Below are 17,831 nucleotides of genomic sequence, written 5' to 3'. Positions count from 1 at the left end.
TTTTTATTTATCAGCATTTAGTTAGTTTTTCTAGTTTAAAAATCTTTTTCTAACTTTTTGATTTGATTAGACGTTGAGGATAAACCGGTACTAAAAGCTCTTGTGTCCTTGGACGACCTCGGTATCTTACCAACACTATACTACGTCCACGATGGGTGCACTTGCCCATATGTGTGTTTAGTGTTAGTAAATATCGTGTTTTATAAATTTAAAACTTGGCTAAAAGTGTAAAAGGGCTTAAAATATATATTAAAAATATAACACACTTCACGCACATCAAGTTTTTGGCGCCGTTGCCGGGGACACAAGGATTTTAAGAAAGTTAGGAATCAATGGCCTAATCATATTTTTATTTTTCTTTTAAATTTTTAGGATTTTTCATAATTTTTCAGCTTCTGCAGAGCTCAGCACGGGCCGTGCCTGGTCGGACACGGGCCTTGCCCAGCATCGTTACTGGCAGTTTTTAGTTTTCCAAGTTACAGAAGGCTGACCACGGGGCCGTGTCGGTGCAACACGGGGCCGTGTCCAACTTCAAGTAACTGGGATCTGGAAAACAATCACTGTAACTCCGACCACGGGCCGTGTTCACTGAACACGGGGCCGTGGTGAACCTTCTGACCAGCCTTCTTTTCTGTTTTTATTGCAGGACTTGGAACCAGACGCCAATCCTACATAGTGTATGAGCTCCAGTTCTAATAAGGACATAAAAGAACCTCTAGAAGAACCCGAACGCTTTCTCAGAAAAAGATTAAAAGCTAAAAAACAAGAGAAAGTTTCGGGTGATCCACCTCCAATGGCGGACCAACGTACCCTCATGGATTATCTACGACCCACCGTAGGTAACCTAGGCGCCGCTATCAATGCTCTGAATGTTGAAGCTAATAACTTCGAACTTCGGCCGCGTTTGATACAAATGCTCCAAAACTCCGCAACCTTCCATGGGCTTGCGGACGAGGATCTCCATCTACATATTACTAATTTCTTAGAAATATGTGATACCTTTCGGATCAATGGAGCATCAAATGACGCCATCCGCCTCCGAATGTTTCCTTTCTCACTAAAAGACCGAGCAACAGCTTGGCTCAACGCCCTCCCAGCTGGATCGGTAAACACCTGGGATGAACTAGCCCAAAAATTTCTATATAAGTATTTCCCTCCCGCTAAAACGGCTAAATTAATGACTGAAATTAATACATATTCACAAGAGGACAGGGAATCCTTATATGAAACTTGGGAAAGGTTCAAGGAACAATTACGCAAGTGTCCACATCATGGCCTTGCGATTTGGCAACAAGTATCCACTTTCTATAATGGACTGTTGCCACACACAAGGCAGACACTTGATTCTAGCTCCGGGGGACTTTTAGGTAATCGACGCCCGCATGAAATATATAACCAAATTGAGGAAATTGCTCAAACCAATTTTCAATGGCACACCCCCCGAGGCAATAAATCTATTGCCCCGGGCGCCCATAAGGTCGATGAAAACACTTCTTTACAAGCCCAAATCGAGGCTCTTTCTTCAAAAATAAAAAAGTTAGAAATGACAAAAACAGTCTCGGTTATGGCTTGTGAAGGGTGTGGTGGGCCACATGAAAATTGGAGTTGTATGAAAGAAACAGACGATCAACAGGAATCGGTAAGCTACATTGATAATAGACCTAGGCCGTCGGGTCCTCCAACGGGCACTTACAACCAAGGATGGCGAAACCACCCAAACCTTGGTTGGAGAGAACCCGGCAATAGTAGTAACCAACAAACCCAACGAACAAACTTTCAACAACCAAGAAATGAGTCACAAAATTTCACTCAACAACAAAGTGGACGAGAAAGGCTTGAAGATACTGTATCTCGCCTCATCTCCGACTCTGAAAAGAAAAACTCGGAAAGATTTCTACAATTAGAATCAAATTTTAGAAATCAACAAGCTAGTATTCAAAACATAGAAAAACAATTAAATCAAATAGCTCGAAATTTTGCCGAGAGACCACAAGGCGCATTACCTAGCAATACCGAAACAAACCCAAAAGCGCAAGTTCATCTCATCACGCTACGAAACCGCACTGTGGGGCCTGCAGAAGCGCCACCGCCGACAGAAGAAACGGTACCCCCACCTCTGCAGGAGAAGAACTCCCCTCCGTCACCAGAGCCTACCAAGGCTCCTCGAGTTCCGTACCCCGGTAGGTTAATTCGTCAAAAGACCAATGAGCAATTCGCGAAGTTCGAAAGTCTACTAAAGCAATTGCATGTCAATATTCCTTTTATTGATGTCCTAACTCAAATGCCCAAATACTCTAAGTTCATGAGGGACTTCCTGACTCATAAAAAGAAAATTGAAACTTTGCAATTAGTTAAATTAGGCGAAGAATGCTCTGCACTCGTACTCAATAAACTTCCCCAAAAGAAAATCGATCCCGGAAGCTTCACGATTCCCTGCTCAATCGGGGAGTCCCCCGTTCGTAATGCACTAGCCGACCTTGGGGCTAGCATTAACCTCATGCCCTCATCAATGTTTAAAAGACTCGGCCTAGGAACAACGAGTCCTACAAAAATGAGCATACAACTTGCTGATCGATGCGTCAAATTCCCGCAAGGTGTCATTGAAAATGTCTTGGTAAAGGTAAGCAAATTCATCTACCCAGTCGACTTTGTCATACTCGATATGGAGGAAGACACCGAGGTCCCCCTCATACTAGGGAGACCATTTCTTGCCACCGCACAAGCGGTGGTAGATATGAATGACGGAACACTTACCTTGAGGTATGGGGATGATGAAGTAAAATTCAGAGTTGGGAAGAGAATAGAGGACGACGACCCGGTCAACTACATGAAGGTTATTGATTCGAGTTTGGATGCTGCTCTCCAACGGTGTAACATGGGACGCCAAGCATCCCACTCAGAAAATATATAACCTCACATTGGGTCTAGCCAAGGACCCTTATAAACGTGGCGCACCACGGAGGCATTCCGCGGAACTATCCTTAGTTTAGTTTAATCTTTTAGTTTTAATTTGCAGAAATAAAACACACTCACGGTGGTAAAGGATGAAAAAGGGAACGAGAAAAATGGCCCCATGCACAAGAACGAAGCAACCCGACACAAATCTCCATTACAGAAGGCTCAACACGGGCCGTGCTCAACCAACACGGCCCCGTGCTGAGCCACCTGCAGAAAAACGCCCAGTTCAGGTATCTGGACACGGGCCGTGTTCACCAGACACACCCCCGTGTCCAGGCTTCTGTCTCATTTCTTTAATTTCTGTTACTGGCACCTGAACACGGGGCCATGTCCGGTCCCCACGGGGCCGTGTCCAGACTGCCAGTAACATAAATCTTTGCTTTTTAACACCACATTACACATCCAATCAACCTAAAAATTTATTTTTGGGACACATTGAGGACAATGTGTAATTTAAGTGTGGGGGGGAAGCTAACACCTTGAAATTTTGCAAGTCCTAACAACAAGCCTTACACAAAACTCTATTGGAACCGCTAAACACCCCAAATTTTTTCCAAAAACTTTCATTTTTTACTTGTCTAAAGTTTAAGTTAGGAATCCTAAGATTAATAAGGTTATATTTTTATAAATTTTACAACCGAGAGCGTCGTGATAACAAGAACCAACATAAGAAAATTATGAAACAACATAACAAGTCTAGTTAAAATTTGATTATATATACTTGATCACATTAAAAACCCATTCCCACAAAAGTGAGTTTTGAGCCTTTATTGAGCACACAAATTTACATCCTTAGACTAAATGCTCATTTTTCGTTTCTTGAGTGAATAGCCGCTTGGTTCTTACAACTCTAGAACTTGCCACGACGATTCATTCCCGGTCCTTACCAACTTAAACCCAAGTAAGTAAATGATGGAGGCATTAGGACTAACCATTTTTCTTTCCACACCATTATTTTTCAATTTTTTTTACCACCTACCCAAAACCCCCCTAGTTAACCCCTTTGAGCCTAAACCTTTTATTTCTTTACCCTAAACCCTTTTTACCCACCAAAAACCCTTTTTATTTTTACCCTTTATTTTAGTAACAAGCTCGGTTTTTTTTTTCGCAAGCTCGTTTTTTTTGTGTGACATCAAAAAAAAAATGATGAAGTTAAAAACAAACAAAGCTATGCAAACAAAAGCTTGTTTGGAGAAATACTTCAAAATAAAAAGTCACTAAAAACAAAGTGTTTTACGAAAACTGACGCTTTTTACGCTTTTCGCCCTTTTTACTAATCACTAACCCAACCACCCACCTTTAGCCCAAGCCTAACCCCTCACCCAAAAAGTCCCCTTGATATTTACAAAGGTATAAAGGTAAAAAGGAGGAGGATTGATTGCTTGGCAAGCCTATGGTAGGCGTAAGTTCCATGCCGCTCTCGAGTGATTCACTAAAAAATACACCTTCGGCCGAGTGTTGAGTGATTTCTTCCGTGAGGTATGTGAACTTGTATATAAATGAAATTTTAAAAAGGCATGTTATGCCCAATAAGTAATTTATCTTATGAAACGTTCTAAATAAATCATAACGAATAGGATTGTAAATAGATAAAAATAAAACCCAAAAAAAAAATCTTGGATTCCCGAAACTCTATGACAAGCCAAAAACCTTCTCTTCTACCCATTCCATTTGGGAGTGTAAGCCACATTTAAAGAGTTTTGCTTGAGGACAAGCAAAAGTACAAGTGTGGGGCTATTTGATGTGTGTAAAATGCAACATATAAATTACATCAAATGAGGCGTAAAACTAACCCTTTTTAAGTACTAATGTCGGAAAAAGAGTGTTTTTGTCTTCCTTTTGTATTTTCAGGATGAAATGAGCTCAAATTCACAAAAGAAGCAAAAAGACAACTAATTCTAACATAAATACAAGAAAAGGAACAAAAGTAGACTGCCCGAACCCTCAACGGCATCCTCCCAAGCAAAGAAGAGAAAACAGAAGCCTGAACACGCCCAGTGCTCAGCCAGCACGGGGCCGTGCCCAAGAAGCAGCAGAAAAGACAAACCTGTAGAAGCTTCTATTGCCCACCACGGGGCCGTGTCCAGTGAGCACGGGGGCGTGGCGAAAGTACAGCAGGCGCATTAATTGTAATTGCGAATTACAATTAATGAAGAGAGAGAGTGTCAGACGGGCACGGGGCCATGTCCAGCGGACACGGGGCCGTGCCCAGCCCTCTGTTCAGCCTATAAATAGGAGTGCTTGGTTTCATTCCAACTCATCCCTTGGCACACCACCTCTCTCATACTTCATCCACCACCCACCACCACCATAACACCATCATCCACCACCATCATCCATTGTCCATTGTAGAGTGTGTGAGTCGTCTCGGGATCCAAGATTGATCGTAAGAGTTCTTGACAATCAAGGCCATGTTTGCCTAAGTCTCTTACATCACTTGGTGAAGACAAGTGTTTAGTATAATACTTTTTATTTTTAATCTTTTGCACTTTTTATTTGGTTTTGTATTAATGACTTTAATAACTAGTTGCTTATGTTGAAGGTGGTCTTTCCTTATCGTTTGTCCGTGGTGTCTTGGCATTATTTTACTGTCTATATAAAATAAAAGATTTTCACCATTCATATCTCCACGGTCTATATGGAGGTATGTTGGCTACCTGGTCGGGGGTTAAGGGAACGGTTTGGTAAGGGTCTTGCCCTTGTTCAGCGTTTAGAGGTCCTGCAAGGGACCTGGGTCAAATTTAGTAGGATCTCCTTCAATGCCCATAGGTATTGGATGGCGGAGATCCAAACTCTTTGACCCCCTCATAAGTTAACTACTATTAATACTATAACCCGGCTATTTAGGACTGTATCCCTGCTGACTCAGACTACTTAGCCGAGGGTAACGTCACCGCCAAAAGCGGGGCCTACCACAATTTGCATTAATAACTTAATTCATTATCTTCCAATAATCCAACCCTTTAGGATTGTATCCTTGCTGACTCAAACTACTGGGTTGAAGGTAACGTCGCCTTCAAAAGAGGGGCCTACTACAATAACTAAGATAATCTCTTAAACAAGTGCAAAAGTGTGAAAATAATCAAAGGTTATACTAATACACGAGTCGGATCCAAGTCATTCATCTTGTCTATCTGTTTTTATTTTATTTTTATTTTTCAGCATTTAGTTAGTTTTTATTTTTCTAGTTTAAAAATCTTTTTTTAACTTTTTGATTTGATTAGACGTTGAGGATAAACCGGTACTAAAAGCTCTTGTGTCCTTGGACGACCTCGGTATCTTACCAACACTATACTACGTCCACGATGGGTGCACTTGCCCATATGTGTGTTTAGTGTTAGTAAATATCGTGTTTTATAAATTTAAAACTTGGCTAAAAGTGTAAAAGGGCTTAAAATATATATTAAAAATATAACACACTTCACGCACATCAACTATGGTTTAGTTTATTTAGATGTTTTGTAATGATACCAATAACTTATTTTGTAATAGGTTCAATGTTGTTAGTGTTTGATATGTCTATTTTAGTAGGTAGTTACAATCTTCATATTTCCACAATACAATTTAGTTATTTAACTGGAAAGATGTGATCAATCTCATTTTCCTTAAAAAAATATTGAATATAAGGTAAGAAGATTTATTTATGGAAATCTATATTACAATTTAATCACTTCCAAAACTAACATATTACATTAATATATTTCTATTTTTTTGTATATTCTATATCTATATATTGATATAGAGTTGTTTCAATTTCTTAGTTCTATATCACCCTTTTCATTTCTTATTGGCTGATTCAATAAGAATTGATCAAAACACTTTTATTCCGTTGCTAATTTGCTCCTGGTGATTCAACCTTTGAACTCGGTTAGTTTGTTCACTTTGTATTTTAATCTATTGTTATTCTAATGATTTAACATTTTATTTGAACATGTATGTTTTTTTTTCACAATATTTGTTTTCGCATAGTATCACTCACTTAAGTTAATTGGTGTGATTATAATGTATCTTTATAGTACTATATATATAGATATATACACAAATCATCACTGTTCTGTATTTCATATTTTTTTCCTTCCGATGTAGTTCAGATCATGGAAGCTATTGATTTTGACACCTTAGTCGTGGAAGTTTTGTCTAGGCTCCCTGCAAAATCAATTTGTCAATTTAAATGTGTTTGTAAAGCATGGTGTGCAGAATTATCAAGTAATCAGTTTGCCATTTTGCATTGTGTATGCCTTAATAAAGCTAAAAATCAGAAGCTAATATCTTTGAATGATATGTCAATAGATGTTGATAATGTAATCAGTGGCAAGATTGAATTTGGTTCAACGAAAAGTATATCTTTTCCTTTCGAGACTCCACCACTGTCATTACGTTTTCTTTCTTCTCTCGACGGACTTTTATTAGTTTACTGTATTAGAAAACTTATCCTTTGGAATCCAACTACTAATTGGTATACTATTTTATCTGAATACTACCCTATACATGGATACGCTCACGAATATGATACTGGCGCTATCTACTACGATCAATTTAACGACCTTAAAGTACTCCACATCAAGCGTCGATACAATAATGTATTTGCAAGTGTCTATTCTCGACGTTTTGGTATATGGAGAGATGTCGAATTCATCAATACAACTAACTTTGGTTCAAGTTCTTATGCGTGGTCTGTTGGAACACTATCCGCTAAGACTGTATACTTCATTGTTTCACAATCTTGGTGGGTAATTGGAAAGAAGTTTATAGTTGCTTTTGATGTTTTATCTGAAACATTCAGACTTATTAATTTTCCTTTGACTAAAGATCTTATTCCTAGCCAAGGGCATCTTATCACATTAAACCGGAATATTCACATGTTTGTTGTTTCCCAACCTGAAGAGCTTATTGTTGAACTCTTCAAACTCGAAGGTGAAGTATGGCATAAGGTTTTATCTTTTCAGCATTCTCAAATAGTTTCTTTCCAAAGTAGGCGGCACCAACCACATATAATGGAGTACAACACACGGATTTTAATGAGTGATTGGGGACATATGGTTACCGTTAAACTAACGGGCGAAGAGTTGCATTATTTACAAGATGTTGATACATTTAACGGAGTTAATGGAGCGTTATTTATAGAGACTATTATTTCTCCTTTTAGTTAGAAGTTATATAATTTGTTTTGGTTCTGTTTTTATTGTTCCCAAGTACTCACTTTATTTATATAATTTATTTGTTTTATTTTGTTTTTAGAAATTATTATTTTTTTCATATTATTTTTTGTTCATTAATGTGAATTCATTCTATTGTTGATATACACGGTGTGCAACTGCTTTTTGTTTATATCCGTTTACATAAATTTTATGATTTATGAGTCCGTATAAAATGTAGATCGATGTACAGAATTACCACCATAATGGTTTGTTACAGTTTATATATTAATCTTGATTGATTAAATATTACTTAACATGTGATCCAACATACCAACTCTTTAATGTAACACTTTTTTTTAAATTCCCAGCAATGCCTAAACGACCAAAGATTGACTCCGTATACAATGACATTGATAAAGAAAACACTCAGGATGGTAACTTATTTAAAGTTTTATAGTTTTTTTCCTGCTCAATCCTAAAAACAATAACTTTAAAATTAGCGGGCACATGATAATTAGTTTAACAACTATTTGAATATATATATATATATATATATATATATGTGTGTGTGTTTTTTTATGCGCAGTTCACCGAAATGGAAACACATCCACCGACATTGTTAACGGTATAACACTAATTCTTTCATTGTCCATTTCGATTATTTTACGCCTACTTAGTTAGCTAACTATTATGCTCGAATTGTTTATTAATTCTTCCATTTTTTATTTATGTCTCTTCAAAGTTCGACGAGGCAGAAGACCTTTATCAAGCATAACGAATGGTTGTCACAATTTTGAATAGAGATAGCATGCGATTACCTAGATCTATTATTGACAAAAGAAGATCTACTACCATAGGTGTTACATCGGATAACATAGTCAATGTTATTGGTTGTCACAATTTTGAAACCACTCCTGATGTGGCTAATAATGTTACTCCAAGTCCGTCAAGTATGGTAACAAGTAAGTAATTTATTAATTTAATGTTTATATATTTTATTATGTTTGTATGGTTTTGCATCGATATTTTGAGTATGCTTTTTGTCAATTGTACTAGGTAACATTAGTTGTAGTACCAGCAATCTGACAACGAGAGAAAATGGTTTTCGAATTAATATTTCAATTGGCATCACATCAACCACCCGCACATCATCATTGAACTGTAATTTGCCAAGGCTATCATCTGGGAAACGTAAGTTGGTATCCAAACCACGTATTTCATCTCCAATGATCGACTTGACCACAGAGGAAACCGTAGAACGAGATCCTTATAAAGGTGTTTCTACAGGTTAGGTTTGGTGATAAGTAGTGCTACATAGTGTTAAAATACCAAGTCTTAAATATGTATATCTTATTATTGTAATGAATGTTGTATATATAACTCTAATGTTTTATCTTTTAACAGATTATTTGGATCATGGTGATCAAGTTATTACTTGTGAAGTTTGTTATGCAAAGTTATGGGATGCAGAGAAAGGAAGCGGAAGAAAAGAGGGTGGCAAAATATGTCATATGTTATGTTGTGGTTATGCCAAAGTTGTGTTACCTGATTACAAATCTGCGACACCTTATTATAAAAGTCTATTCATGTCCAATGACAATGAAAGCAGGCACTTTTTGAAGAACATTCGACGTTACAATTCTATGTTCGCGTTTACGTCAATGGGTGGTAAGGTTGACCAGACCGTTAATACTGGTAATGCTCCTTTTTGCTACAGAATTAGTGGTGAAAATTATCATTCTATTGGTAGTCTTGTGCCAGAAAACGGAGGGAAACCTAAATTTTGTCAGTTATACATATACGATACTGAAAATGAGTTGGCAAACAGGCAATCAGTTTTTAGGTACCATGCATAAACTAATTTTTTTAATAACATTTATTTTAAGTATATATTTACTTACTATTTCAATTTTATGAAACAGGTCTTCAGACGATGCTTCCTCATCAATCTATTCAGACGAAACTGATAATAAGCTAATACAACAAATCAAAGCAATGTTGGATGCCAACAATGTGCTTGTGAAAATTTATAGGATGGTTAGAGATTGCTTCCAACAGAATCCTAATACTACTTTAAAGCTTCGCCTTATTGGGAAAAGAGAACAAGATGGTCGGACATATAACTTACCTACTTCCTCCGAGGTTGCTGCTCTTATTGTTGGAGATATTGATAACGCTCTTGAGAATAGAGATATCGTTGTCGAGACACAAACAAGGTCATTAAAAAGAATAAGTGAGTTGCATCCTTCCTATCTTGCACTTCAGTATCCTATTTTGTTCCCATATGGAGACGACGGTTACACAATTGACATACCCCATAGGGGTGTCATTGATGTTACTAACAAGAAACGTCCGAATTGTACAATGAGAGAGTTTTTTGCGTATCGTGTACAAGATCGTAGTAACCAGTTTTCATTGATTCTAAATTCTCGACGGTTATTCCAACAGTTCTTGGTTGATGCTTATAGGATGATTGAGAGCGAGCGACTTAACTTTATAAGATTTCAGCAACATGATCTCAGGTCTGATACATACGAGAATATCTGAAAACTAAGATATAACGACCAACAAGATTTGTCTTAGGTTGGAAAACGTATTTTCCTTCCATCTTCGTTTACAGGCGGGTCACGATATATGATGCAAAACTATCTTGACGCTATGGCCATTTGAAAATGGTATGGTTATCCCGACTTTTTTATAACCATTACCTGCAATCCCAAGTGGCCGGAGGTTCAAAGGTTTCTTAAGGACACAAATCTTAATCCGGAGGATAGGCCTGTGTCACACCCCGATTTCCACGTGTCACCGGTGGGCCCGGTGTGGGGTACAGTGACGTAGTTGGCATCGTCATAGACAATCAACACAATATAATAATGCACAGCGGAAGCAGAATAGATACATTTCAACTTTTAAATAAATTGCAATAATAAATATCACAGTAGTTGAAACGGATCCACAGGCGGATCAAATACAAATAAGATAAAATATTGTTCAACAGATATTTGTCATCCGAGCTTGCGAGACTATAGTGGACGCTCTTAGGAAACAGCCAGCCTATTTTCGTATAGTACCTGCACTTAACCTTTTGGGAAAAATACGTCAGTTTACACTGGTAAATACAAATCGACTGACTCATTTTGAAAATGATTGAAAATTGATTTAAATGCACAAGGCATAAATATTTTTATTAACTTGGGATAATTATATAATATAAACTTGTGAACGATTTACATGCACTCGTATCTTTGGTGGCCCGGGATCTGCTGTCCGGGCTAAGAATTAAATGACACACCACATTAAAGAGTTATACACGCCGAGTGTACGCCTACACCCCGTGCTCTGGTCGTGGCCATCTCGTAAGATAATGCCAAGGATATCCGGGACACGGTCAATAACCCCCCAAAGCCTAAAGTAAGACAAGACTGTTTAAACGAAGTCGCACAAGCTATTCAAGACTGTACACCCATAAGGAGCAGGACTTGTGCGCCCGATCAAGCGGTATTTTAAATACCGTACCCCAAGCCCGTATAGGGAAAATAAGTCAAAATGTATTTACCTGAGCAAGTATGTAACACAAACGGTAAGTGTGGTAGCTTTTACCGGGCCTCCTAATCTGGAACAAAGGTTTATAATCAACCTATTAGATTCCTAACGGGTCTTTTATTTAAGCCTAAGCTTTGACCGGTTAGTTTTAAGAATGATACGGTTTACGCACGATTAAGCGAAAGACCGGATAGAATGTGATTTAGACCCGACAAGTTTAAATACTTGTATAATATGGGTATACTAAATACATTCTGGATTTTGAGATAAAAATGATAACGTTTGACCCGTTTCGGTCAATTTACGTAAACTAGTTACGTAAACCGAACCGAACGCGAAAAGGGCGTTACGGGTAGCCAAAAGAGTCAAATGCAAGTTTCCTGAGGTAATATGCTTTAAATATGATATAACATCAGTAAGTTATGTTCTATATTGCCCGGAATAATTTTATACTCAATTTATGCCTTAGAAGGGCATTTTGGTCTTTTTAAAAGATTATAAAAGAGTCAAATTAGAAATCTGAGTTTCGGGTCTTGTTCATACAGTAAATATACCTCATTTAACATATTATAACAGTAGGGTATGACCCATATATCAAATTTATCATTTAAAACCAAACTATGCACCGTAGGGGTATTTTAGTAATTTCACAGGGGCTAAAAATGCCAAAACTGGAAATCTGAGTTCATATACTTATACTTACTGTTATTATATGAAAATATGCAAATTACATCAGTAGGTATAAGTCTTATATGTTTAAAACGAGTATAACGCTTACTATGCGCTTAAAATGCTAAAAATGCGATTTAAGGGTGTTTTCGGGTTTTCACAATAAATCTGAGATTTTTATATTTCCAGAATACTTAAAATAATTTATTTAACTTATAAAATCAGTAGAAAAAGGTTTCGGGTCAAAAGAATGTGTAAAACTCATCTTATGGCCTAAACGGTCTAAACCGACATAACCCGAAATAACTAGACGATCTAGGATCCGTTCAGCCAAAAATTAATTAAAAATCATCAAAATTCCCAGAATATTATAATACATCAGTTGGTAAAAAGTTTTGCATCAAAACGTGGCCAGAAATAGGTTATACGCGAAAAGGGCCGTTTATGTAAATTAAGAACATAGTTTTACGCTAATGGCCATAACTCAAAATCTGGACCACCAACTGATCCGAAATTTTCGGTGCAAGTTTATATATTAGAAATAAAGATTTCTATCCTTTCACTTTTCCAAAAATCACGTTTTATATCAAAAATGGCAAAATAGTCAACTTTTAAGCATAATCGGAAACATGCAATCGAATCGGCTAAGCATAGACTCAAACAATAAAAATTCCAGAAAGTTTTACCAAAATAAAAATGGTCAAAAATACTTTCCAATACAGATCTCGAACATGCATGTACGAATCCGAATCGATAGTCTACGAAATAATCGTTTTACAAGACTTTTGGTTCCGATTCGTGTCTATACTATAGATTGTCGAGTTGATGATGATAAAACACATTCTTATATGTATTACAAGTTATTTATGATGATCAATCAGATTGCATGTCTAATATATTAACATTCAAGCTTATTTTTGCAAAAATCACTTCTGTTGACTTTTTAGAAACATGTTTGACTCGACAATTAGCATGCATATAGTGGGATTCAGATAGTACCCTTTAGAGGGTTTGTTTCCCACATAAATACCAACATATATCAGGTTTCAATTCGAGAAATGACTGGTTGAAATTCGTTTAATCAGAAAGTCAAAGCTTATGAACTAACAGTTTGACTTTTAACAATAATCAAAGCAAAAACAGATTAAAGATTGAATTGAGAGCTTACAAGGGTCCTATAGATGCTTAGTTACTAATAGGAATCGGCCTTGATGATCAGATTAGCTCCAGAAAGTCTTGTGAAGTTCTTGCAAGTTGAGAGCTCCTTGTTACAATTGCAAATGTCCAAGAATTGGTCTTGTAATCTGATTTAAAGATGGATCCAGAGCTTTGGAAGTAGCTTACTGTTGTAGTAGCCATGCATGGCATCTCATTGGAGCTTTTGGAGGCAAGATACAGCTGGTTACAACTCAATTTCGGAGCCAAATAACCCAAATTCGCGACTTCTGTCGCTGGCAGCCCCACGCGGCCCGCTTGGGTCAGACCAGGCGGGTCGCCTGACCCCTGATCAGCCAAACTTGTTTCCATTTTGACAGCTTTAGTCCCTGAGCTTGTACGCGATGTTTCGGCTACTTTTCTCGACCCGTAAACCCCCAAACTTGGTTTCTAAGAACCTTAGGACTTTTACCAACATGGAAATGTCCTCGGATAATTTTGCGCTCAACCGAAAAGCCCTGAAATTCGACGTTGACGCTTTTAGTCCTTCAAGTACGGTTTTGGCCATAACTTTCTCATACGTTGACGAAACTTCACGAAATTTTAACCACATATTCTAGTGAGTATATTTTAGCTTCTCAAAGCTTCGGGTCTGCCAAAAGTTCACTCAGAGGTATAAATTAAACATGTTGACACTTTTGGCCCCTATAGTTTGAAATACTTCACTTTTGTGCAATTTCCGCGCCGTATGATCCATGAACCATCCGTTTAAGGTTATAAACATTATGTAGGGTTATCATAGAGTCTATTTATCCATTGTTGACACTTTGGACCCTTACGTTCCATAGTTTTCACCGTTTGTCACTTTTAGTCCCTCTAAAGTATATTTTCACATACCGGAACCTTATGACACGTGTCAAGACATTATTGGACGAAATTTTTCGAGGTGTTACAGCCTGATATTTTATCGCGAATCATTAAAATAAAGCTGGATGCAATTTGTAAAGATTTGAAAGACCGTCATTTGTTTGGAAAAGCTTCAGCTGGTATGTTATTAAATTTACTTTTTTGAACATGATCTCAATGATAAGTAACAATTTCTTACCTTTTTATGTAGTTGTTTACACTATTGAGTTTCAGAAGCGAGGATTGCCTCATGCGCATATGTGCTTATTCATGGAGAATGATTACAAACTTCCAACTGTAGACCATGTTGATCAGTTTATTTCTGCAGAAATCCCTGATATAAACCAAGACCCGGAACTATATACGCTTGTGAAAGACCATATGATTCATGGTCCATGTGGTAACGCTAGAATGAGTTCTCCATGTATGGTTGATAGAAAATGTTCGAAAGGTTTTCCCAAGAAATTTCAAGATCACTCAACCTTGGATTGTAACGGATTTCCCTTATACAAAAGAAGAGATGACGGTTCCTTCGTTTTAAAAAATAGAATTGAGTTAGACAACAGAAGTGTTGTACCTTACAACAAAAAACTTTTGAAAAGATATCAGGCGCATATAAACGTTGAATGGTGCAACCAAGCGACGTCAATAAAGTATTTGTTCAAATATATTAATAAAGGTCCTGATAGAGCAACAGTTGCTGTGGTTCCGAGCAATAATGAAAACGAGCAAGCAGAAAATGATGAAATTAAAGAGTATTATGATTGTAGGTATATATCGGCTTGTGAAGCCTCTTGGAGGATTTTTTTCGAATGAAGTTAACTATAGGAGTCCTTCTGTTATGAGGTTGCCTTTCCATCTTCCTGGACAACAAACAGTTTGTTTCGGTCCTGATGAAGATATTAATCAGGTGCTAAACAAGCCATCTGTGAACTCATTAATGTTTTTGTCTTGGATGCAACGTAATCAAGATCCTAACGACCCTGTTGCACGTACACTAACATATGTACAGTTTCCACGTTTTTATGTGTGGAAGCTTGACCAGCGTATATGGTTTCCGAGAATAAAAGGAAAAACAATTGGAAGAATTCATTCCGTTTCTCTGTCTACCGGTGAAGCATACTATTTAAGAATTCTTCTTAACAAAGTTAAAGGACCAACATCGTTTGATGATATTAAAACAGTTAATGGTCGAGTGTACGATACTTTTAGAGATGCTTGCTATGCGCTTGGTTTGTTGGATGACGACTCGGAGTACATTGAGGCCATCAAAGAAGCAAGTATATCAGGTAGCGCAGGTTATATTCGCAATTTATTCGCCACCATGTTACTGTCAAGCACTTTATCTAGACCTGAAGTAGTCTGGGAAAGCACATGGAAGTATATGACAGATGATTTTCTGTACAGATTCTCAAAGTATCATCGTGTTTCAGGTAAAATTATAAATTTCATATTATGTTTTTGTTACAGTTATTAAAAATTTACCATTAAATTTATATGTGGTTCTTATTTTTCACAGGTTTATCAATTCCTGATGAGCAACTAAAGAACTATGTTTTATGCGAAATTGAGAAGTTTTTAACTCGAAATAATTCATCGCTTCGAAGATTTGTATCAATGCCTTACCCGGATACTTCATCTTTAGATAACTTTCGCTGTCGATTGATTAACGAAGAGCTTGCATACGATAGAACAGATTTACAAAATGTTTATCAAGGTCAGGTGAATTTGTTAACGGATGAACAACGTTCAGTATATGAAGAAATTATGAACGCAGTTGATGGAGACAATGGAGGAGTATTTTTTGTTTACGGTTATGGCGGGACTGGTAAAACATTTTTATGGAAAACATTGTCTGCTGCAATTAGGTCAAAAGGTGAGATCGTATTAAACGTTACATCTAGCGGAATTGCATCATTGTTGTTGGATGGAGGAAGAACGGCGCAGCATTCTAGGTTTCATATACCTTTGAATCTTAATGAGGATTCCGTTTGTCACATTAAACCTGACGATGATGTAACTAAATTACTACAACATACCAAACTCATTATATGGGATGAAGCTCCTATGGTTCATAAACATGCATTTGAGGCTTTGGATAGAACTATGCATGACATTTTCAATATATCTAATTCATCCAGGTCTGATGTTGTATTTGGAGGAAAGGTTATTGTATTTGGTGGTGATTTTAGGCAAATATTACATGTTGTTCCAAACGGTGGACGATAAGAAATTGTGAGTGCCTCATTATGTTCGTCTTATCTGTGGAGGAAGTGTAAGTTGTTGACGTTAACTAGAAACATGAGGTTAACCATTGGAAGACCATCATCTGAAGTTGAAGAGATCAGTAATTTTGCAAAATGGTTGTTGGACGTTGGTGAGGGAAATGTTGGTGGTTCCAATGATGGAGAAGCAATAATTGAAATACCACCTGAGCTTTTAATTGACAGCATATCTGATCCAATTTCTAGCCTGATTGATTTTGTCTATCCGTCAATCTTGGAGAACTACAATGATCGTAATTACTTTAGTACCAGAGCTATACTTGCGCCTAAGAATGAGGTTGTTCACGAGATTAACGACAGATTGTTGGCACTTTTCCCAGGTGAAGAAAAAGAGTATCTTAGTTCTGACAGTCTATGCCCTACTGAAGATGGCAATGCTGATCAGCAAAAAATATACTCACCCGACGTGCTAAATGGTCTTAAAGTGTCTGGTTTACCAAATCATAGGTTAGTGCTTAAAGTTGGTGTTCCAGTAATGTTGTTGCGAAGTATTGACCAACGAAATGGTTTGTGTAACGGTACAAGGCTAAAGGTAACAAAACTTTACAGCCGTGTTATTGAAGCTGAGATAATTTCAGGTGGAAATATTGGTTCTCGAACATTCATACCTAGAATGAATTTGGTACCTTCGGACAGAAAGATTCCTTTTGCATTTCAAAGGAGGCAATTTCCAATAACGGTATGTTTTGCGATGACGATTAACAAAAGCCAGGGCCAGTCGCTATCTAAGGTTGGTTTGTACTTAAGACAACCAGTTTTCACACATGGTCAATTGTACGTAGCTTTATCCAGGGTTACAAGACGAGATGGAATCAAGTTACTAATACTTGACAATGAAGGCAGGCCTACAAATAAAACAATGAATGTTGTATATAAAGAGATATTCAATGGCTTGTGAGGTTTTTATGTTTATCATCTATTTATCTTACTTCACGTACTTTCTATCATTTTTGTTTATATTCGAAGGAACCTATAATGAAGTATTTACGCATTAAAGTATATTAAGCAAAATTAGGCTTTCTATACGTGTGCAAAATTGTACTCGCATTGTGACTCTTACATTGTTTAACGCTTAGATGTTTGGTCAACAATCTTAAAATATTATGGTTTCGAAATAACAGTTTAACGCTTAAACGTATAGTATTTCTATGTGTTTACTTGGTGTTTAGCCACCCGG

At 37.2% G+C, this 17,831-nt stretch overlaps 4 protein-coding genes and 1 non-coding gene across 5 annotated transcripts; 4 read left to right on the top strand and 1 right to left on the bottom strand.

Annotated features, from left to right (window-relative positions):
- Positions 1–1,171: 1,171 nt before the first annotated feature.
- LOC118485152 lies at positions 1,172–1,278 on the bottom strand. The gene has a single exon (XR_004875457.1). It is a non-coding gene; the product is annotated as a small nucleolar RNA R71 (small nucleolar RNA).
- Positions 1,279–7,052: 5,774 nt separating this feature from the next.
- On the top strand, positions 7,053–8,108 carry LOC110901008 (putative F-box protein At3g21120). Its single transcript, XM_022147863.1, has one exon. It carries the CDS (start codon positions 7,053–7,055, stop codon positions 8,106–8,108), a length of 1,056 nt encoding a protein of 351 aa, XP_022003555.1.
- Positions 8,109–14,639: 6,531 nt separating this feature from the next.
- On the top strand, positions 14,640–15,185 carry LOC118485069. Its single transcript, XM_035981306.1, has one exon. The coding sequence runs from the start codon at positions 14,640–14,642 to the stop codon at positions 15,183–15,185; it is 546 nt and encodes a 181-aa protein (XP_035837199.1).
- Positions 15,186–15,210: 25 nt separating this feature from the next.
- On the top strand, positions 15,211–16,598 carry LOC118485068 (ATP-dependent DNA helicase PIF2-like). The gene is made up of 2 exons (XM_035981305.1): positions 15,211–15,802; positions 15,889–16,598. Exons 1-2 carry the CDS (start codon positions 15,211–15,213, stop codon positions 16,596–16,598), a joined length of 1,302 nt encoding a protein of 433 aa, XP_035837198.1.
- A 72-nt stretch (positions 16,599–16,670) lies between these two features.
- LOC118485067 (ATP-dependent DNA helicase pif1-like) lies at positions 16,671–17,552 on the top strand. Its single transcript, XM_035981304.1, has 2 exons — positions 16,671–17,038; positions 17,102–17,552. The coding sequence occupies exons 1-2, from the start codon at positions 16,671–16,673 to the stop codon at positions 17,550–17,552; spliced, it is 819 nt and encodes a 272-aa protein (XP_035837197.1).
- Positions 17,553–17,831: the final 279 nt, after the last annotated feature.

The sequence above is a fragment of the Helianthus annuus genome, chromosome 12 (genome assembly GCF_002127325.2).
Source record: "Helianthus annuus cultivar XRQ/B chromosome 12, HanXRQr2.0-SUNRISE, whole genome shotgun sequence".
NCBI classification, from domain to species: domain Eukaryota; kingdom Viridiplantae; phylum Streptophyta; class Magnoliopsida; order Asterales; family Asteraceae; genus Helianthus; species Helianthus annuus.
The sequence above is the reverse complement of the archived record's forward strand: the minus strand, read 5'-3'. Positions and strand labels throughout refer to the sequence as shown.